The following is a 22668-nucleotide window of genomic DNA, read 5'->3' on the forward strand; positions in this document are numbered from 1 at the left end:
GTAAATAAATAAATAAATAAATAAATAAATAAATAAAATTAAACTGCCACCATTGTGACAAAAAAATCATCCCTGCACACCACTGCAGACTAGTCAAACGTATCTTGTGGGCAAGAGCGACACCTTGTGGCAGTTTTAGATTTAAACTTTTTTCCTTAGACTGAAGGCCAGCCGGAAACAGTAACCGTTTAAAATTGAAGACACTACAGCAATTATAATAGTGACCGATCTATTATTTAGAAAAATAGACAAGCTGGTTGTGGTAGAGAGGACATGACTTCAGGTTGATCTCTCCTAAACAATTACGAGAGCCCCACGAATGGACTTGATAGTTACCATATACAATAAACTTAGCCCATTCACACACACAGGTTGTTTATTGCTACGATTGAGCTTCATTGACTAGCTAGCACTAGCTAATCAACTGCAGCACGTGGGTTGAACTGGAACCACGACTCTCTAGAATTACCGTTTGTGACTCTAAATCATTTTTTAGATTTTTGGCGCAAAAACATTCAAACACATTGCAAGCCGTTTTAATCAAGATATGAGGAATTTCACATACAACCTGATGTTACCGTTTTTATTTGAAATGCAGTTCATTAAACGGAGACAATTCGTTTTAAAACGTATTTTGTCACATTCGAGCACCAACTAGCATTAGCTGCGTATTTATGTCGCAGTTACCGAATGAACTGGACAAAGATGGTGGAGGAAATGGCAAGATGGAAATGGCAGTTAGAGTCAATGGATACGAATTCCAGTCAGTGAATTAACTTTCGGTGAACGTACTGGACATGCGTTGCTGAGATCAAACATTCATTATACTAATATTTTTACGAGCATTCCAGCTGCACGCTGGGTTTAAGCAACAGTGATCATGAAAGCATCCGTCAAATTTGTTCGTAAGAAAATAAGACTGCAGGACTCATTCGTTAAATCAGGTGATTTGCTAAACCGCTGTCAAACTTAGTAAAATGCATAAAACGGTTATAATGTAATGTCACATTTTTGTTTCAAAAGGTACTCATTCAGGTGTTTGCACTTTCATTAGAAACCGCTGTTGACCACAAGGCATTACTTATTAATTAGTGATGTTGGCTACGACTCGGTAAAGAATGACTTCTCAGAACGTTGTTATTCCTGCGGACAGAAAAAAATAGCAAGTTGTCACTCTCGACACTGCTTTTTACGTGCTCTCTGATCAGGTGGGTGTGGGGAAGCTGTCTGGTGAGAGCAGAAACGGGCTGTCTTGCAGTAGTGAACGGAGAGCTGCATTCCACTTGGAAAGACAATACATAATATCTGCATAACTAGCTGAATTACTGTATCTTTAAATAAATGTCGAACCTAGCTCCAAAACTGGCGGGCAGGAGAAATGGAAGTGCATACGTTGATCGAGACAAACCGGCCCAGATTCGTTATAGCAACATTTCTGCCGCGAAAGGTAGGCTATATGCCAAAGTTTTCGTGCAACCGATAAACAAACTTGCTTGGATTTTTTTTAAATTCAGTTGGTTTAAGTAACTAGAGTTGAGGAAGTAGTTGACACTGTATTCCTTAAATTGCAAACGAAGATTCATAATACAAGTTTGAGATGGACAGAAAGCCGCCTCCTTTCAAAAAACGAGTGTGAATTTGGAGAAAATGGGCATACGATATTGTACTTTTATTAATTCAACCGTTCATATGACTAATTATCACCTAAAAGTAAAACACGCAGTGATTTGCAAAACTCATGGGCCTACAGAGCTAACGTCGTCTCCTTTTTGTACAGCTGTTGCCGACGCTATCAGAACCAGCCTCGGTCCAAAAGGCATGGACAAAATGGTGAGCTGCGTCTCCGATTTGAGAAGTATAATTAACTGCGTCTTGAAGTGTGCCGATTATGGGTGATTGTCGTTGCAGATACAGGATGGGAAAGGTGATGTCACCATTACCAACGACGGAGCCACCATCCTCAAGCAGATGCAGGTCTTGCACCCAGCTGCTAAAATGGTGGGTCGGTGTCATGAGTTTGCATTTGTGTCTGAGCACGCAGTGTTTCATTTTTGTCTGTCAGGGTGGACGAACAATGCCTTTATTTTCATTACTTGCGTTAACTAGCACTCAAATTAATTTCTGGGCATATAATAGTGTACAAATATATACTATGTAATAAACTAAGCAATACACCTTACATTAGCCTCTTCAAGATTTTGCACCCTTTTATATCAAGCCAGAGGTGCAAACATTTTCTGTCATAGCTTGCCTAACATTTAGAAAGTGGTGGTGGGGGGTGGGAGTGTATAAAATGTATTGCTTGCATCATGTGCCCAATTGATGGTAGGTGTTGGGGACTTTCCCTTTATGGTGAACTGTTCTAGTGCTTTAGTGCCAGCCATTTTCATTAAATCCCCATTACCTTATGCTTCACAGCTGGTGGAACTGGCCAAAGCTCAAGACATTGAGGCTGGGGATGGCACGACCTCTGTGGTGGTGATAGCAGGGGCTCTCCTGGATGCCTGCTCCAGGCTGCTCCAGAAAGGTAGCACTAGTAACAATTGGGTTGTATTAAGTCATATCCATCCATCCATCCATCCATTATACCTGCTTATCCTGAGCAGGGTTGCGGCGGGTGCTGGAGCCTGTCCCAGCGTGCATTGGGCGAGATGCAGGAATACACCCTGGACAGGTCGCCAGTCTATCGTAGTATTAAGTCATAATGCTTTTACAATTATATGGACACTTGACATGAATCAAACTACAAGGTACAATATTATCAAATATTAGAAGTTCTCTCTCTCTCACACACACACACAGTTCTGATGTCTGTTTTCACAAAGCCAAATCTGTATTTTGTTAATGTAATTTTCTTTTTCCTGTTCTAAAAACATTGCATGCTTAATTTTATTTCACTGATTTAATTGGTAAAGTGTTGTGGGCCAGTTTATATTTACCTGAGCATAGTTTTTTCCCCTCGTTTTCTTTATTCTGTCAGGTATTCACCCCACCGTCATCTCAGAGTCATTCCAGAAGGCAGTGGACAAGGGAGTGGAGGTGCTGATTGGCATGAGCCACCCGGTTGACCTGAGCGACCGGCAGACCCTGCTCAACAGCGCCACCACCTCGCTCTCCTCCAAAGTGGTGTCTCAGTACTCCAGCCTGCTGGCGCCCATGAGCGTGGACGCGGTCATGAAGGTCATCGACCCCGCCACCGCCACCGGCGTCGACCTGAGGGACATCAGGATCGTCAAGAAGCTCGGGTGAGCGGCAGCGGCGTTTCGCGATTGGCCTTTCCGCCCGGGTTCCGGAACACAGACGGCGTCTAATAAACTGCGCTCTTCCTTCCAGAGGGACCATCGATGACTGTGAGCTGGTGGACGGGCTGGTGCTGACGCAGAAGTTGGTGAACTCGGGCACATCTCGGGTGGAGAAGGCCAAGATTGGCCTCATCCAGTTCTGCCTGTCCCCACCCAAGACTGACGTAAGTGGGCAGAGATGGCTTGCTTGTGAATAATGCACCACGTCAGAACTAACTGTTCTAGCGGTTGGGCAAACGGCAGACTTCTACCAATTTGACAACCTTTGTGTCATGGTGATACGCTGGTTCTGTTTTCTGTCCGTCACCCCCTGGCATCTGTGGGCTGATGTTGGTGCTTCTCCTGCCTCCTGGACAGATGGACAACCAGATCGTGGTGTCGGACTATGCACAGATGGACCGAGTGCTGCGCGAGGAGCGAGCGTACATCCTCGGCCTGGTCAAACAGGTCAAGAAGTCCGGGTGCAACGTGCTGCTGATACAGAAATCCATCCTCAGGTCAGCTGTAACCCCGCCCCCAATGATGGCCCCGCCCATGCCCTGCTCTGCTTTCAGCTCGAGCAGCTTTTTTTTTTTTTTTTTTCTTAAATATAGGTTGTTGATTTCGGTTACAAATCAAGATGTTACATGTCTAGGCCTGTCCTGTCCTGACCTGTCCATGAGATCATTCAGAGGTGACGACCATGTGTGTTCTGTCCAGATTAATAGGCTGATGGCTATGACTCATTCTCTCTCAGAAGTTGGTACTTGTGTCCCCTTTTCCGGCATCCATTTTCTTTGAGGCTGTGTAAACCTAATTTGGAATTTGGGAGCGTCCGATGTCTCTTGGCCACAGTCGGCAGGAAGACCGATCGTAACGACCGGCCGTGTTTTCCCCAGAGATGCGCTGAGTGACCTGGCCCTGCACTTCTTAACCAAGATGAAGATCATGGTCATCAAGGAGATCGAGCGGGAGGACATCGAGTTCATCTGCAAGGTAACGAGGCTGTGCGCCTTTGGTGGGCCGTCCCGACGTCTCCTCCGTTTCTAGAGCGGCGCAAGAGCGATGCGGGGTAAGGAGGCGAGATGTGGGCGTGGAGCTCATCTCTTGTTTGTCGCGCAGACGATCGGCACGAAGCCCATCGCCCACATTGACCAGTTCACCCCGGAGATGCTGGGAACTGCAGAGCTGGTTGAGGAAGTTAACCTGGATGGATCTGGCAAGTTTATCAAGGTAACGAGTCGATTATGCCAGGTCTTAAATAATTCAACCTTTTATGCTTTGATGCTAATGACTGGTTAGATGCATATCTACATATATATTTTCAAATGCATTCAGTTTCTGTAGGGAAATGATTAGTAACACATTGATCACTTGTTTGTTGCCAGTTGGAAATGAAAGTCTGCTTTCCCTTAAGCTCTAGACTGTGTATTTATTTATTTATTTTTTAAGTAAATGACTGCTTTTGCAGGTGACGGGCTGTTCCACTCCTGGTAGGACAGTAACTATAGTGGTGCGCGGCTCCAACAAGCTGGTGATCGAGGAGGTGGAGCGCTCCATACACGACGCCCTCTGCGTTATCCGCTGTTTGGTGAAGAAAAGGTAACGTCAGCGGAGATCTAGCAGTGAGAGAAGCGGCTCTGAGATGTGGCTCTTCAGAAGGCTCAAAAGTGGAGCACTGGGCTCATCCTGTTACATACCCCCCCGCTTCCAATTTTCCCTCCCCTTTCCTGTCATTTTTGGAATCTATCTTGGAGAAATTGTCCATGGCATATAGATGGGACATGAATGATAAAGGCATTTCACATGCTTCGTGATGGCTTGACGGAGCACTTGCATTGTGTGAAGTGTGACTGATCATGTGATATCCAGTGAGTTGACATTGCACAAGTCAGAGTCCTGTGTGGAGCGTGTTCACTGACATCATCGTTCTCCCACCTTTCCTGACCAATCAGGGCCCTGATCGCGGGCGGCGGTGCCCCTGAGATCGAGCTGGCGGTGCGGCTGGCCGAGTACGCGCGCACTCTGGGGGGCGTGGAGGCGTACTGCATCCGGGGCTTCGCCGACGCGATGGAGGTGGTGCCCTCCACGCTGGCGGAGAACGGCGGCCTGAACCCCATCTGTACGCTCACCGAGCTCCGCAACAGACACGCCCAGGGGGAGAAGACCGCTGGGATCAACGTCCGCAAGGTTGGAGGGGCGGGGGGCTTATTGCGTGTTCCTGTCAGGCTCTCCTTGTTTTGACTGTTGGTACTACCAAGGTTCCCACTCTCTGAGAAAACAAAGAGAAAACACAGGACTTTGAAGTTCCTGAAAATTCTAAACATTTTTACAAGAGTTGATTTTCAGAATTTAAGAAAAAATAAAAAAAACACTTTTGAGATCATGGGGGCTTACTCTGCTTTTTAATGCAAATGATGGCTTTGGAAATGGATACTAGATCAGAATCTGCGTTTTACTGAAAATAGTTTTGGATTGGGCTGGAAGAGTTGGTTCTGGGACAGGACTCGTATTCATGGTTATATTTCATTAGATATATATTATTTTATTTATTTTTTTTATTATTATTTTTTTTGACCACTGGCACAGCTTGGCAGTGATGCAGTCCACTGTAGAACTGTTCTAGATTCTTCAATTTGTGAGATTGGGACCTACAAAGAAATTTGAATGTGCTTGAACTGGTGGTATAGGCAAGTGAATCACTGTACTAGTTTGAATGTGTGTGGGTTTTTAAAATTTTTTTTTATTTTTAAACCCCCTTCAGGGTGGAATTTCCAACATCCTGGAGGAGCTTGTGGTTCAGCCTCTCCTAGTGTCTGTCAGTGCCCTGACGCTGGCCACTGAGACCGTGCGCAGCATCCTCAAGATCGACGATGTGGTAGGGGACCGCTCCTTTGCACAAGAATGTGTTTTGGGGGAAGAGGCAGGGTATCGTTTCTTTGTGGGTTGCCGTAGACACAAAAGCAGATCCAGGAGTCGTCCCATGCGAGTTATCAATCTTTGCTCTTCCTCTTACCGTATTGTATGTGTATTTTGCATGTACACTTAACCTGTGCAGTTTGTAAGGTTGCCAGAGCAAGATTCACATGGCACGTGCAAGTGATGAGGAGTTGGGGGGCATACCGTGTGATTTTGGACAAATTCCCTTATCTCGGATTTTCTTTATTTTCCACAAAAATATCCTATGGAGGAATATTTCATGCAAATCATTTTTGAGAAACATGCAATTAATGTGGCCATTTCTGCCATTTTCTTAACCAAATGCAGTAATATTGTAGAATATTATAATAATTATTGAACCGGCCATTGTACCTACATCTTCCTAATGCATGTTTAGTATGTTCTGAAGTATGGGGGTAAATGGTACTATTAAAAAAAAACTGCCATTTTTAAAAATAAATTCTTCCAATAGCAGAAAGTTGTTATGGGTTGGTAAATGATGCAGTGTTACATTAAGATACAGGTGTATAAACTGGGCTTTTATAACCAATTACTCAGTAGGTTCCTTTGTGGGGGGGGAAAGTAGCATGTCTTTGTTACATTCCTGCTTGGAAGAACCTAATTGGAGAGATTCTGCAGAAGGCTATAAGAGGGTGTAAACTGAGATTTCCTATTTAGTATGTGCTATTTAGTCTGAAGCCAGGCCTCTCTAACATGCCTGTGAAGTGCACTTAACCCAAAAGCAATAAAATTTCAGTTTCTGGCTGAGAATTGCAATGAATTGTGTGTGAGGCAACAGTTTTGGCTTCTGACTGTAGTGCCTTTTTCCCATTGTAGGTGAACACTCGATAAGGAAAGCCGGTGATGTGGACTTCCAAGAGCATCATGGGATTGTGCTTGTTGGACGGAGCACTGAGATGCTGTGGGCGTAGTTGAGCTGTTTAGTGTGCTCTGAGTGAACTGGGAGCACTCGCCCTCGTTTGCTGCAACCGTTCTGTGTTTCTGCTTCAGTTGCACTCTGGCTGTCACTCTTGTGAAATTCCTGGCTTTTTTTTTTTTTCGCAAGATATGGCCTTTGAAATGATTTACCTGAAGCTCTTCATTTAAAAACTGTGACCGTTTCCGCTGGTCAGTTTAAGATTGGAGTCCAGTCTTCTGTTCTGTGTGCGAGTGGTTGAGGGGATTGTGTTTCCGTTGGAGATGGCAGTCCATTAATAAAAAGAATGATTAAGAATTCTGACTGATGCATCATTTTTACTCGATGTCATAACTGACTCTACCCTCTCTTTCCTAATGTGTGCTTTTGTGGCTGGCATCATTGTAGGGATTTTAGGTAATTGCGCTATTACACTTACTGTCTGAATGCACAATGTGGCTGATGTAAATTAACGCATACAGCCAAATTAGCCATGTCTGATTTGGTTTTCTTCCTTTGTCCACCCACGACAGAGGCCTTCTAAACGCACAGTTGTGGTCTGATGTGGTCGGCATAGAGAATGTACACGTGTCTGACCACAATGGAGAGTGCTCCATTTGAGTGATTTTTATTTACTACATTTTTTTCTTCATTTTGGTGGAAATTTTTGTCCACCACTCATAGCACAACCTGGTTCATTCGCTAATTGCAATCGCTAATCCCCCATTGCATTGCATTTCACTCAACATGGACGAGCACCTGTGAAACCACACAGTGCGCAAGTTGTGAACATTAAGTAGAAATGAAAATATTCATATCCAAAAAATACTGTGCTCAGGTCTGCATCTGGACAGTGTCAGCGGTGCCACCCACTAGTGACAGAATAAGTAATGTAGTAATTAGTAATGGCTTCTGTACATGTTTATGAAAAGTCGCCAGATTTATTTCCACAGTGCGTCTTATTCATACATTATTTAACAAATGGTGCATGGAATATTTGGCCCTTATGCACCATTTCTAAAAAAGAATGTGTTCCCATGGAAACAGGCAGCAGAAGCAGCTTGTAAGTGCATTGTCATCCTGGTGACAACAGGCCGAAACAAAGTGGAAGAGTGTGTTTACTGAGCCAGAGTGCAGTCGTACGCCCTAGCCTGCATTTTGCAGCCTCCAAATGAAGAGGGGAAAAAAAACAAAAAAACTAATTTGAAGTAAATTTTTAAAATCCTAATGCAAAGTCCATGATGCTTGGAACTCTGTTTAAATTGTAGGATTCAGACCAGGGGGACAGCACACTGGACCCCAAGGTTAAACGGACACACAGTTTGTGTGTGCAGTGTTCGTGAAATATCATTTATTTCTGTTTATTAAAAATTTCTCTCTTTGTTGCCACTGTTTTGTTTTGATTTAAACGGACACAAGTGAGAAGGGGTCTGTGAGCCCAGGGGCTTCCTCTTCCCAACATGGGCAATATATCGATATCGTGATATGAGACTACATATCGACTGGGATTTTGTATATTGTGATATGGCATAAGTGTTGTCTTTTCCTGGTTTTAAAGGCAGTATTACAGTAAAGTGATGTCATTTTCTGAACTTTTCTAGCTGTTCTATTTGCCTTTACCCACTTAGTTATTACATAGGCATTACTGATAATTATTTATCAAAAATCTCACTGTGTAATTTTGTGAAAGTACCAATGGTCATCCCCACAATATCATCACAATATCGATATCGAGGTATTTGGTCAAAACTATCATGATATTTAATCCATATCGCCCAGCCCTAATGGCCAACAGAGGGCGCTGTCTGCTGGGAGAACAGGCACAGGAGAGCTGTGCAGAGCTACAACTTGCCAAAGAACTGGCAGCTGCCTCCTGCATGAGATCAGCCAGCACAAATTCAGGCTTGACCGTGACTGGCACCAGCTTAATGCAGCACCTTCCACCACTTATGAGGAGCAGAGACAGCAGTTTATCAGCAGCATTTTTCTCACATAAACAAAGTTATGGGTCCTCTTTATAAATTAGTCCATTGATATTGAGGAAAGGCATGGTCAGGTCATGCATGGCAGTTAGTTACAGGTTTATCAGGTTTTGACAGACTTATCCACTTCAAGAAATGCAGATACCCTACAAATACATACACAACTACAGTGTAGTCGGCAATTACTTAACCAGCGAAACAATGCCCCTGTTAACATTTATGTATACCAACAGATTTGGCCAAAATGATGAATTTAGAAGACAAATGTCTCTCAATGGCTAAATATGTGAACCCAAAACTTTTCTGAGAAATAAACAAAAAAAAAACATTTAAAAAATACATTTGAAGACATAAATACTGTCGGTCCTATTTTTTCCATAATCAGTTTTTAACATGTATAAAGCATGTTTAGGGCCTGTCCCTACGTGGTGTAGCCTCTCTCTGATATGACCGTGCTAGCGCGTGTCTGTGAGCGTGGATGCTCTCGCTGCTCGTTGGATAAGAGGAGAGCACGCGCTCGGTCGCTCAGTCCATGTCCTTCAGTCTCATCCCGCACTTCCTCAGGGTCCTCCTGACGTACGGAACGGCGTCCTCCGCAAACCAGCCCCGCCTGTACAGGACCAGCATCACGTCCAGCAGCAGACCGTGCTCTCTCTTTCTGCGGGACACGAACAAGATCAGCATTCACTCATTTAACAGGAGCATTTACTGCGGATGTTTACTGTGGCCATTCATCCAGGCTGGCTTACAATCCTTCATACACCTGGATGCTTATTGCAGTTATTCAAGGAACTCGCTCACGAGAGTCAATGGCAGTGCCCCAATTAGGACCTGAACTGGCAACCCCATGCATTGCAAGCCCAGTTCACAGTCACCCATCCTGCCCTGATAGCTTTGAATAATAGATGAAAACAAAGTAAAAATTCTTGAGCTTGAGTATTCATGCATAGCTCACAGCTGCTTAAATATGTCTTTCATTTTGGGCAGGCTGTCATCAATGTCTTTCATTGTGGAATACTCGGGTTGCTTTCCAGGAAAACTGGAGCTCGGGAAACCGGTACAGCCAGTGAAGAAGCATCCGCCTTCTAAAAGAAAAAAAAAAACCAAAAACAAATGTAAACACATAATGTTCATTTGATATCAGTACACAAACCTCCATACTTTCAGCTTTCATGCATGCCAAGCATACTTCTTACTCAGGTTACATATTTAAAATATTACCTATTTCTCCAGAAGCAATTCTGGTTAAGTAGGGGCACTGCTGAACACTGTTCATTTCAGTACAATGTAGTGAATATCGCACAATTCGCAGTGCCCCCACCTGTGATTCAAACCTGCAACCTCCCAAGCTCTAGAGTTACAAGCTCTATATTTATATGGACCACAGCGAGTGGTACTATGGTCAAATATTTACTCTTCAAGGTATAAGACCACAAATATGAGATTAGAATGTTCTTAACTGAACGTTGTAATGCTGATGTAACAATCACTACTGGTAATTGAAAGCGATTGAGTTCGGGACAGAACTGAGCAGCTGTTGTTCTGAGAGCGATGGAGACCTGCCTGTTCCAGCGCCCGTGGCGCACTGCTGGGAGACGTGGTGCGAGACCACCAGCATCTCCGTGTTCGTGGTGACCGTGTGGACGTGAGGGGCCGATGGGCGGGCGTGGGCATCTGGGCGGGGCCTGGATCTCAGCTCCGCCAGGAGAGCCTCCACCTGTTCCCTCAGACTTGCATTCTCAGCCCTGATCTGCGGTGGGTGGGAGGGGAGGGGGGGGGGGTATGTGCACCTGACTGTTAAGCTGTTATTGCTATCAACACCCTTTTCAATAGTCATAATAAACAACTTGAAGCGTCACTCAAAATGGCTTACCTTATCGCAAAATATTTTTGTTTCCTCTATTTCAGACAACAATTCCTTCTGTGAAGGAAACATCAAAATCACATTGTTTGAAAAAAGCCAGTCATGTGGTCTGAATGAACTTTACAACTGGAAATTCACCAAATTCACCAAATACAGAATCATACATTCTGCTGCTCGTGGGAGATCTCTGTTTTTAAGACGTGTTTTACCACGCTTGCTTGTACCTTCTGTTTTTGCAAGCCAGTCACAGTGAGAACAACATCCTCTTTAAAGCGGTCATGCTCCGCTTTGGAATCTTGCAGCTCCGACATCAGGTTCTCCTGGAAAATGAAACCGACAACCAGTAAGACCGGCTACACGCCTGGCTGTCTTCTTACATTCGCTCATCTAGCAGATGCTTTTATCCAGAGCAAATTGCAACATACTGAAGTGTGCATATAAGGTAAGGCAAAGACAGCTGGACGGCTCATCCTCTTAAGGCACTTTTCTAGGGTGTGGCTGGGCCCGCAGTCTGGTATAGAATCCAGGCCGCGCCAGAGGACTGTGGCCAGCTCTGGCGTTTCCCAGGGACGGTCTCAATTGGGAGGGCTGACGGCGTCTCGGGTGCGGTTCGGCCGCTGGTCCTCCTCTCCGTTTCCCCACGTACCTTCTGTTTCTGCAGGAGGCGGAGCTGCTGTCTGTCCTTCTCCCTGCCTCGGTCCAGCTGGGTGCTCAGCTCCTCGGCCTCTCGGGCCGCCCCGCCCCTCTCCAGGGCCCGCTCCTTCCCCCAGCGATCCTCCAGCTGCCCCCGGAGAGCCTCCGCCTCCCTCCGCAAGCTCTCCTGCAGGCCGGGGAGAGACCACAGCCTGACGGACAGCACCAGCAAGCTTCAGGGCCCAGCTACTGGAACCAGCTGATGACGTGACTTGACGTCTAAGTGTTTCCTCGTTGAATTGCCAAATGACTGATGGCCACCTCCGGGGTAGCATGACCGGGCTAAAGTAGCAGTCGTTATTGCAATGGTGTGCCCCACAGCCTTGAATGGAATCCTGACCGTGACAGTCCCTCAGGGCGATGCATAACTGGCCACCCACGGATATTTCCTGTCTTATCGTCTGAGTCTGCGTGCTCGCCTGCACTCTCCTGAACTGATGCCATGGAGGCTATTGTAGCCATAAGCCTACAATTGCGTCTCTGTGTTCCAAATTTGGAGAAAATTAAGAACATGTAAAATAAAAAGTTGTATAAAAACAGCTGACATTCCTTTTGTCCATTGAGGTTTTTACTTGATTTTAGTCCAAACCCTCTAAGAACCACAATGACATGCTGAGAAGGAGCCCAAGTGCCTAAACGAATGAAGGTGAAGAAACCCACATTCATCTGCGTGACACTCACAATCTGCTCCTTCAGGCGATCGTTTTCCTCTTCTGGGGGAGCCAGCTCAGTTTGGCTGCCTGTGCTCTTCGTCATCCTCCTCTGCCTCTCTGCTGCTCTCCGCCCACACACGGCACTGTCCGAACCCTCACCCTGCACAGGAAGTTAGGCCGTCAACACGCTGGACAATAAATACACTGCCAGTGACCATATTAGGCAAAAAAGAACATGAAAGAACGTGAAAAAGCAGACTAACACAATCTTAGCTCTCCCAACTCATTTGGGCACAAAGGCCGAAGTTTTGATTGGTGCCAGAGGCTAATGTGGAGCAGATCAATCTCAAGCTTTCAAATGAGGTCTGCATGTTACATGCTTTATACTTCTTTTAAAGAAACCGTAAGTCATTTAAAATCACTCTCAAACATGGCCCATATTCATAAAAAAATGCTCCCGTTGCAGTATTTAAATCAAAGCTCATTTCTGGTACTAATAAGCAGAGTTTGTTCTGAAAAACAAATGTGAGTCTTAAATGTCCTTAAATATCTAAGCGTATCATTAACCTAAAGTAGTGTCCTCATTACAGCGACATGTGACTTACATTTTCTGTGCACCCTTCGCCATCTTAAGTCTGAATCTGCCCCTACAGTACGCCCTACACACCTTTACAGACCATCATGACCCTATGAACCCCTTCACTGCCACTGTTGCCCCCGGCTACGGGAGGCCGTGTCACCTGGGGTCCGGGGGCCGCCTGTGCTGCCGCTCTGGTTCTCGCGGCGGACGGAACGGCGGGGCAGCCGGCCTCCCTCCCCTCGCCCCCCCTCTGCAGGAGCTCGGCCTCCAGCTGGCCCACGCGCTGGCTCAGGCTGTCCCTCTCTCTCCGGGCCTGGATGATGTACTTGTCGTACTCCTCCCTGATCTTCCTCTCCCGCTTGCAGTTGGGGCACTCCAGCGCCACGGGGGCGGCGGGGGCGGGGGCGGGCGCGGCGGGCACGAGGGGGTGGGGCAGCCGGTCCGCAGAGACGCGAGGGGAGGGCGGAGCCTGAGGCCCCGCCAAGCTGCTGGACCGGGACCAGACGCCCCCCCTCTCCTCAGAGGGCCGCGCCCCCCTCCCAGGCTTCACAGAGCGGGCCCCACCCTCCCCCGGCCCTGGCCTGTCCAACTGCGGCAGGAAGGCCCGCTGGTCCCCCTCCTCCGCCGGCCTCTGCCAGGGCGCAGAGCTCTGTGCTGGGCCGGGCTGGATGGGGGGCAGGCTGGTCTGGGACTGGACACCCTGCAGGTCAACAGACCCAGATCCAGAATGAATCGCCCCACCAGAACACACTGTGCATTCATGCCCTTACCTCCATTAAGGATTCTGTGGACTTCTGGGATTGACACATTCACAACTAATTCATGTATTTTTTAGGAGTTGCCATACATTTGAAACTGAAAGCAAAAGCAATGTGATACTGTATGCTTACAAGGCATTTCAATATTTATAAACCTAAAAAAATTATATTACCTTGTATGAATTCATATTTTTGTACAGCAAATCAGTCTATTTTTGTAATATTGCATATTTACATATATCATAGTTCATTTCAAACAGAGACAAACAGCTAAGGCTCCTGAGGGACTTAGGGAAATGGGAATATGAGCCACAATAATCCATCACCACATAAAATATACAATACGCCTCTAAAGTTTAAGTGTTAAGTGTTAACTTTGATGAGTATATGCAGTATGAGTATACACAACACAGACACCATGCAGAACACAAACTGAGCTGCTCAATCGTTTCACTCCCACAGGAAAGTGCTGCTTCAGAGTTGAGGGCCGGCATTTCCGTACCCTTGTGTCAGGGGCACACGGCAGCTGCACAGAGTGTCTGCCTGGGCTGGCTCTGGCCTTTTCCTTCACACTCTGCATCTGAGCAGAGCGACATAGAAAGAAAACAGAGAAATTTTAAATATGCACTGATTTCACAAATCATGCCCCACTACTGCTCTTCTTTCAGACATAAGAATGCCCTCTGGGATCACAGCTGAGACTGGGGACTGGGCGTGGCAGTGTCGTACCTGCACAGGTGAGGACCGGGCGTGGCAGTGTCATACCTGCACAGGTGAGGACTGGGCGTGGCAGTGTCGTACCTGCACAGGTGAGGACCGGGCGTGGCAGTGTCGTACCTGCACAGGTGAGGACTGGGCGTGGCAGTGTCGTACCTGCACAGGTGAGGACTGGGCGTGGCAGTGTCGTACCTGCACAGGTGAGGACTGGGCGTGGCAGTGCCGTACCTGCACAGGTGAGCAGCGGAGCTGGGAGGCGCGCACCGCGCGGCTGGGAATGGCCATGGCTCGGCAGGCAAACTGGAGGCTGCTGAGCGTCTCTGTGACGGACATCAGGTTGGACGACACCGCCACGATCAGACAGGTCTGGCAGTTTCCCCCTAAACTGGATGACATGGAGCCAGTTTTGTTCACAGGTCAATACTCCCAGAAAAGACTACAATATAAACGAATGCATTAAAAATGAGAGCATACATATAGCTGGAGGTGCTTACCAGTCCCTCAAAATCCTTGTCAGCTTGGACTCTCGATATGGTACATGCTGACAGGCACTGCTGCTAAGGGCAAAAATCACCTGAAATTACAAATAGGTTCTCTCAAAAATCTGGAATCTTTCCCTAAAATCGTAGATCTGATTCACAAAAAAAACAACTGAAGATAGCTATCAGTTAATTAATACTCAGCCCAGATAACCTTGGCCACTATATAAATTAGCATTTAAAATAAGTGCATTGTACCCTGTAATAAAGTGTGGACAGTGAAAATGTTTTTGTGCAACCCAAAATGTCACCGTTTGTTTTATTGAAGTAAGTTTAGCTTCTGTTTGTATCTTCCCTGCTCACTGATAATTCCTTTATATTAATTTTCTCTGGCTGTTTACAGAGCGCAGATGCCATTCATTAAGCTAAACAGTTCAGCATTGGCACTTCAGTGTCTGTGCTCTGTGGCTCCAAATAGCCCTGCTAAATACGGATTCTCTATCCAGCTCACTAAGGAACCGTAATATCTGTCCAATGCGGTGATAGACGAGGTAATGTTAACCATCGCTCCTTTCCCAAGTGCTCTCAGGAAGGTAATTTAGCTCTGTTCATACAATGAACACATTTGTGATCATTCAGAACAGACAGACACTACCCTCTGAAGGCAGAATAGGCCCCTTCTTATCTCTCTGTTGCCATGGCAGTACAGTCCAGTGTTCCGCTCATGTCATTTTCTCAGAGTGGAACCAGACAGGCTTTCCAGATGAGAGACATGCTTAGAAACGGCACCGTAGCGTATCCCAGCTAAACCACGAGTCCTCGGCACGGTGACGTGCCTAAGAATGGATGGTTGAATCCAGACCGTGTCATTGTTGATTGTAGCCAGTAGGCTGCCTGCATGATACTGTAGCTGCACACATTTCAGAGTCTCCACCCCTCCAAACTGATGGAGGGTGCTGCAGAAATCAGACTATATCAGGGGTGTAGCCCACCGGTGACCTGTCCAAAGAGTCTGAGCCCAGTTCAGATGAAAGTTTCAGTACACACAAGAAACCCATGCTTACGCCCAAGTGATTTTCTGTCATGTTCCAGAGATGAAAGGATGGACATAGCAATGCCAGAAAACTATGAGAAAAGTGCACTATGGTCTTGTCCAACACATGGTTTCAATAAACCAGGAATTGCTTGCCAGCCAAACTTTTAAACTTTCAAGCAACGTTACCTTTAATAGATCTGACATAAAATAAATAAATTAAACTGAATAAATAGCTGTAGCACAGCCTACTGTGACATGTTATATAATAGTATTGAGTAGTATTGAGTATAACAGCACACTCCAGTATTTATTTTATCTCACAGAAGAAAGGCAAAAAGACATAGGGGGCCATAGATATACACCAGGGTTAACGGGAAAGGGTATAGAAAATTCAAATTCACTTGCATTTCCAAATATTGTGAGGGACCGCTTGAGTATCTTGGCTTCTTGGCGGTTTTCCTGAGTTGCGTGGAAAGATCTTTTCCCCTCTACGAGGGCACTACTGCAAGGGAGTGCCTACACAATGATCAAAAAGCACAGATGCGACACGTCATTCTATTTAATGACTGCCTCAGAATTTTTCAGCTCAAGGTCCTGAGAAATAATCACTCTCTGGTGGATTACCCCTCCCCTCTATAAAACAGTTAATTGTTTACCCACTATAGGCTGCAATGCATTAAAAATGTACCATGCATGCATAAGGAAGTGTGTCCAATTATTATGAAGCCAAAATCAAACTTTCGCATTGCATGGACAGCAAAATTTATATTCTATGTCATGGCTCTACATCACACATGTATTTATATACAAATATAACAAATGTAATCATCTAAATATGAATAACAATAGACCAACATTTCTTTTTATAAAAGTTTAAATGTATTATTTAGGAACTCATTCTTGAACCCCCTCGGGAGCCCCTGGATCCCGGTCTGGGGGCTCCTGGTGTACAGTATGTCCAGATCCTGAAATCATCAGACAGCACGCCAAAGGTAAGGCACACCTGCACTTTCGACGAAGCACTCCGGGAAATTTGTGTGAGCTGTCTGAAACTTGTAGCATGATTACTCACACATAACCAATGGCCATTACAAATCTAATGAATGATTTACTCTGTAGTGTTTGTAATAGAGAAGCGGTGTCAGACATGAGATTACATCAGCCTCGTTGAACATAAACAGTTAGCTAAGCTTATTCCAAGATAATCACTAGACTTACTTTTCCTGAGCTAGCCAGATCCACCTGTGAAAACAAAGCATTAAAATGTATAAAAAATATAAAATGTATAAAAATCCCTTTCAGATTGTACTTTCAATAATAAAAAATTCTCCCCTTACCAGGGTAAGCTTGCTGACTGTCCCTTGCCCCTCCGTCACTAAAAAACATACACAGAAGGGTGAGTTTGATTTAAGAGATGAATGGACAGACAGTACACTCATTTTCCTTACATAATGCAGCCATGTCACCTTGTGTATTCGCCATGTTAACTAAACTTAAACTGAAAGCTGGGGCCTGGGGCTCTTAGTATGCAGATAAATCAGCAGCCACTAGTAGATATACTGGCATAATTGTCTGAAGCCAGTAGCATGGGCGGTATTGTGTTTAAAAAAGCATGACAACGTGGCTTTGGAAGCAAAGTGAACCGGTGTGATCAAAGCACCGTGAGTGTTGGGTTCCTGAACTGGTCCCCCTAAAGATACGAGACTTCAGGAACAAACAGACCTACCGTCTTTCAGCTTGTGCCTTTAAGCCTTAACCATTCCGAATGGCGTGTTTGTCTCTGACAGAGAACCGCAGTGCATTTGGATGCGTGCGCGCACACAGATACAAGGAGACTCGGATGAGCGCAATCACGGGCCTTTACCGTTGCCTCCTCCCGGGAGGTTAGCGCTGATGGTGATGATGTTGAAAATAGTGTGGCCCTTGCTAGCAGACTCACCCTTTGACCCCCCTTTATACGAAAGGGAGAAACAAGCGCATATGAGACACGGAGAAACATGCGTGAGAGGCACAGTGATTTGTGAGGTTTTTCAGGCCTGGGGGGTCAGACTGCTGCGCACCTGAGTGTCTGTTAGCTGCCCCACGCCTGTAGAGCTGCAGCAGGTCCTGAGCAGAGCCCACCTCCACCTCCTTCAGCCCCTCCACAAACACCATCTCCTCTCCCTCATGGATCCTACTCACCTCAGCTGGTGGGCTTTCCTGCAGGAGAAGAAATCCATGTACCAGGGACAGAAAACTACCCTGGATACAAACTGATCATTTAGAGAGAATTACAGAGCTCTGGGTGCCTTACAGTGCTTGCACAGCGCTGCTGTTTCTTTCAAAGTGAAAAAATGATACTTAGGAAAAATATATGAATGTATTTGAGTTTATTGAGGCAAAAGCAAGAGCTTACCAAAAGATCATAAATCTTCTCATTTGCCACATGAATGAAGGAGACTCTGATCTTGCAGTCCAGCGACTCCATTGCTGGTTGGGAAAATTAAAGGTCAAATCTTGTTTATGAAAAATGCTGCATTCACTGACATTGTAATGATGCTTTTAAAAAGCACGCACAACTTCCTCTTTCAGATTTAAAAAAGCACTTGACACCAAATCCTGAGTCTTTCCCAACATTTAAAGTTAGCCCTCCACACACATTGCTTTTGGCAATTGAAGAACACAGCTGACCACCCACAATATAAAGACTGAGCATTAACACTTCATAGACACAAATATAGAGCTTATCACTTTCATCATTGAAGGAAACCTCATCTATGTGATGCCAGACCAGGCCAGGTCCAGATCCACTGTGTTATTTCTGGTCTTGTTCCAAATGTCTCTGCTGTCTAGTCAAGAGAAAGATCACAACCTCACAGCGTGACGCCATTTTGGCTCTAGCAGAAACCCAATTGCACGCATTGAGAATGGAAAGGCCTACTGTTGAAAATGTCCTCTGCGGCTCTGCTGATAATGCCCCTCTGTTTGCCAGCGAGGCTGCCACCCAGCAGAGTGTAGGACTTGCCGCTCCCAGGGGACCCGTAGGTGATGACGCAGCCATTGTAGCCCTGCAGGAGAGCCTCCACCAGAGGCTGAGACAAGAAACATCAACGAACCTTTCGGCCTCAACCTGACACGGCACAGGTTCCACACACGCAGGCCTGCATCATCAACGGTCATCGATATGGCCAGTATCCATCGGTGTATGCAAGAATACAGCATTTATTATACTTCAAAGCACATCACATTTTATTTATGTGTGGCATTATATCAAGTGCTCTCTTATGTCTGTGTGACATAAGATCTCTAGGGTGAATTCACCATTTAAAATCAGAGACTCATTTCTTGATGAGTTATAACTGCAGATCATATGCCCCACGCATGTTTTATGGATTAAATAAAAAAGAAAATGGATGCCCCACAGTAAGGAGGTGTAGTACTACTGGAATAAAAGAGGAGTGCCGCCTGTTGCTACCTTGGCCGTGGATTCGTAGACGTCCTTCTGGGTGGCGTTCTCGCCCCACACCGCATCAAAATCCAAGGAGTGCGGCTGGTGGCCCTTCAGGTAAAATCAAATCAGTTTTATTTGTGCAGTGCTTTTTACAGAGACACTGTCACAAATGTTCTTTACAGAGTAACAGAAGAAAAAATGGGCAAAAACCAGGCCTGAACCCCCAAAAAGTAAGCAAGGTAAAACCTCCCCAGAGCAGAGGAAACACTGTTCACAAGAAAATGACACATATTCAGTCTTGCAGTGTAAATTCAGGACATGGTTTCCTTATGCAGCCACAAAGCATTATGCATAACCTTTATGTACACCCACATGATGCAACTTGAATATGTTTTCGTATTTGTTAATATACCTGATCCTGAGTCATATATTAAGGTAGGGATTATCACATCAATCAATTCCAGCACCTTCCAATTATGAATGCTTTCATTTTTACTTTAATGACATGTCAGTCATTCTGAGGGAGGGTGTGTCCCTGGATAACCCAACCAATTAGCGCACCTGATCACGTAAGTGCCACCGACAAGTGTCACGCACTCACCCGGCCTGTGTCAACAACAATCCGATTCGGCTCCTCAACCTTTATGGAGCTTCTGGTCTCGTCTGCTAGAGAGAGGAGAGAAAATGGCCTGACATTTTATCAAAGAAAGAGGAAATAAGAGTCCCACCAAAAACAGAACAACGTGACAGACATTCGGCTCTGCGCTGGGATCTGAAGAAGACCTAGCGTGGGTTTAAATGTCGATTGTGCTTTTTGTGGTGAGTAATAAGGCCCTGGGTTTCGGTAGCAACGTTAGAAGTATCATAATCTCCTCCACTTCTCTGCAGTGGTTTTCTGTCCTTCACCTGCATAAGCTCATGAACGTGCCTGTATTATCTTTTTTGCTAATGTTTTATAGATATCCAAAAACACTGTACATCCTGAATTGCAGTTACGCATATATATAGCCCTCTGGCATAAAATGGGCATACTGTATCATCAGGACAATAAAGGACTGGCTCAAGTTTCTCTAACTTTCTGAACTGATAGAGAGATACTGAGGAGGGGCCATAATTTGCTCCTGAAACTCTGAGACAGGATTTCAGGGTGAGGAACAGCCTCTACTCACAGCTGAGGGGCGGACCATGCCCAAAAAGACTGGCACCCCCAGATATCTCACTTTACTAAGACATAATGTAAATACCACACCGCGTTGTAATTCAGCAGTTATGTAAATGCAGAGAATAGCTCTACACTTCAGACAGCCCTCCAATGGCAAGGCTATTTTGTTCCTCTTTTAATCAGTCCTGTGCTAACCAGGATATCCTACATGTGCACGGTCTTTCCACAGCACTTTGTTGAGCTACTGAACACAGAGTAGACAGTGCAGTGTAATACAATGGGTAAGGAACTGGCCTTCTAAACTAAAGGTTGCAGGTTTGACTCCCAGGGATCACTGCCATGTTGATAACAGTATATTCATCCAGCCATTCACTTCAGTATACATCCAGCTGTGCAAATGGATACTACGCAAAACGTTGGTAAGAATACGTTGTGTAAGTAGCTCTGGGTATGGGTGTCTGCTAACTGGCAGGACTGTAATTTAATGTAGACTGACGTGCCACCTGCTTGGGGGTCCCTCTGCTCTTGGGGGCGCAGTCGTATGACAACCCGAAAGCTCTTGCTGAGGGTTCTCTTCTCTTTCCAGCTACTCTCTTTCTGCTCATCTCCCTCTGCACCTCTGCTGTGAGCACAAGAGGAACAATATTCATTTTCGTAAAAAATAAACCATTTTAAAATGTTCCTTCATTCATTATTATGAGCCATGTGTTAGAATATTACAAGTTGCAGAACAGGAGGGGTTACATAGGGCGTACATACAATTGTTTTATGCACCATTAAGTGGACAATGCATTTACTGGAAGTCAGAAAGTGTAGCCTACATGTTCAGGAAGTAGCCTAATCATAGACTAATTCTATAAATTTAGAACTGATCAGGACTAACAACCCCACTGGTTAACCGCTTATATGAGCATGCTAAAAAAAAAAAAAAAACTACGCTACAGTACATTTTCATCTTCAACCATGCCGAGGTATCACGTGATTGAGAAAAGCCGGGCTTAAAATCCACACTGAAAGTGTAACCACCTTTGTCTGACACATCAATTAAAACCAGCACCTGTTGATTTTACAGGCTACACTATGAAATAATTTTAGAAATGCTATATACCAATCGGAGAAAAAATAGAATCCATTGCTGGTATAAGAAAACACTGGCAAATTCTGAATAATATTAGAAATTGATACACACCGTTGCAAATGATGATGGTGAATATCCATGCCCATAGATGTATTCTGAAATAACTGTTACGGAAGACTCAGCCTAGCATATTTGTGGAAACTACTGAACGCCTTTTTCACAATTATTATTAAACATTCATTTAAATTAACATACATACGTCGTCAGAGGAGGGAATTTGTTTCCTTTGGTTAAGAAAATAAATAAAACGCAATTTACCTCGCTGTTAACACGACTTTTTTAAGATTCATAATTAAGAATAATAAATAAAACCATCAACAGTGCGATAATAACAAATTTTGGCACATACATTATCCGCCAAACGATCTGAGTTTGCAGCGAGATCCTTGGGAGAGATTCTTCTTCACGCACTCCTGCGTTCTGCCATGACCTGCGCGCTAACCCTGGGGAGGTCGCGTCTCACATCACAGACTCACTGCTCCGGCCGACAGCTCTGACTCACATTGTTATTAACCATTTTAACTAGATACGACTAAAAACACACTAAAAGTCGGCCAAGGGTTAAGTCATTCTTTTCAATATATTTCTTTTGTATTTAAAAAATCACACAGAAATGATCCATTATATTGAAACATAGAAAAAGGTCGGTTCCCCTTTCTTTCAAAACTACCAAAGTCAGGGCTTCAGTAACTGTTTATAAATCTGCTTTTTATCTATAGGCATGACAGGGTTTTCAAATTAGCATTACCCTTTCTCCTTGAAATGAATATTCAGAGGTGAAGTAGGTTAAAGCAATGGTAGTATCTCAGTGGAAAGCAGGTGCAGTTAAATTAAACGTGTTGGAATATACTGTGGTAATCAAATCCCCAAACCCTAATTTATGTGGTTTATGTAAATTTGTAAAGGCAGTGAATATGCTGATGTCCGTGGTTCTTGAAACCACCTTGCCACAAACACCATATAAATTTTTTACGATCAGTTGCCCTGGAGTCAGACAGGAATGCTGGTCATTGAAAGCTACCCAGCCTTGCTCTTTGAT

General features: G+C 45.0%; 2 protein-coding genes across 2 annotated transcripts; one reads left to right on the plus strand and one right to left on the minus strand.

Annotated features, from left to right (window-relative positions):
• The first annotated feature begins 1189 nt into the window (after positions 1-1189).
• Positions 1190-7455, plus strand: LOC118218382 (T-complex protein 1 subunit delta-like). The gene is made up of 13 exons (XM_035400997.1): positions 1190-1447; positions 1778-1830; positions 1909-1998; positions 2419-2527; positions 2981-3245; positions 3334-3466; positions 3660-3799; positions 4181-4277; positions 4404-4514; positions 4753-4883; positions 5237-5471; positions 6046-6159; positions 7059-7455. The coding sequence occupies exons 1-13, from the start codon at positions 1342-1344 to the stop codon at positions 7071-7073; spliced, it is 1599 nt and encodes a 532-aa protein (XP_035256888.1). The 5' UTR covers positions 1190-1341; the 3' UTR covers positions 7074-7455.
• A 1318-nt stretch (positions 7456-8773) lies between these two features.
• si:ch211-63b16.4 (kinesin-II 85 kDa subunit) lies at positions 8774-22051 on the minus strand. The gene is made up of 23 exons (XM_035400952.1): positions 21681-22051; positions 20995-21113; positions 19931-19995; positions 19354-19437; positions 18820-18970; positions 18295-18368; positions 17960-18098; positions 17754-17850; positions 17237-17342; positions 17118-17141; positions 16305-16415; positions 14879-14958; positions 14613-14769; positions 14170-14247; positions 13474-13609; positions 13070-13314; positions 12358-12489; positions 11477-11803; positions 11208-11303; positions 10993-11040; positions 10683-10869; positions 10075-10204; positions 8774-9777 (listed from the first exon to the last, which is right to left on the minus strand). Exons 1-23 carry the CDS (start codon positions 21713-21715, stop codon positions 9645-9647), a joined length of 2754 nt encoding a protein of 917 aa, XP_035256843.1. The 5' UTR covers positions 21716-22051; the 3' UTR covers positions 8774-9644.
• Positions 22052-22668: the final 617 nt, after the last annotated feature.

The sequence above is a fragment of the Anguilla anguilla genome, chromosome 18 (genome assembly GCF_013347855.1).
Source record: "Anguilla anguilla isolate fAngAng1 chromosome 18, fAngAng1.pri, whole genome shotgun sequence".
Taxonomy (NCBI): Eukaryota; Metazoa; Chordata; class Actinopteri; order Anguilliformes; family Anguillidae; genus Anguilla; species Anguilla anguilla.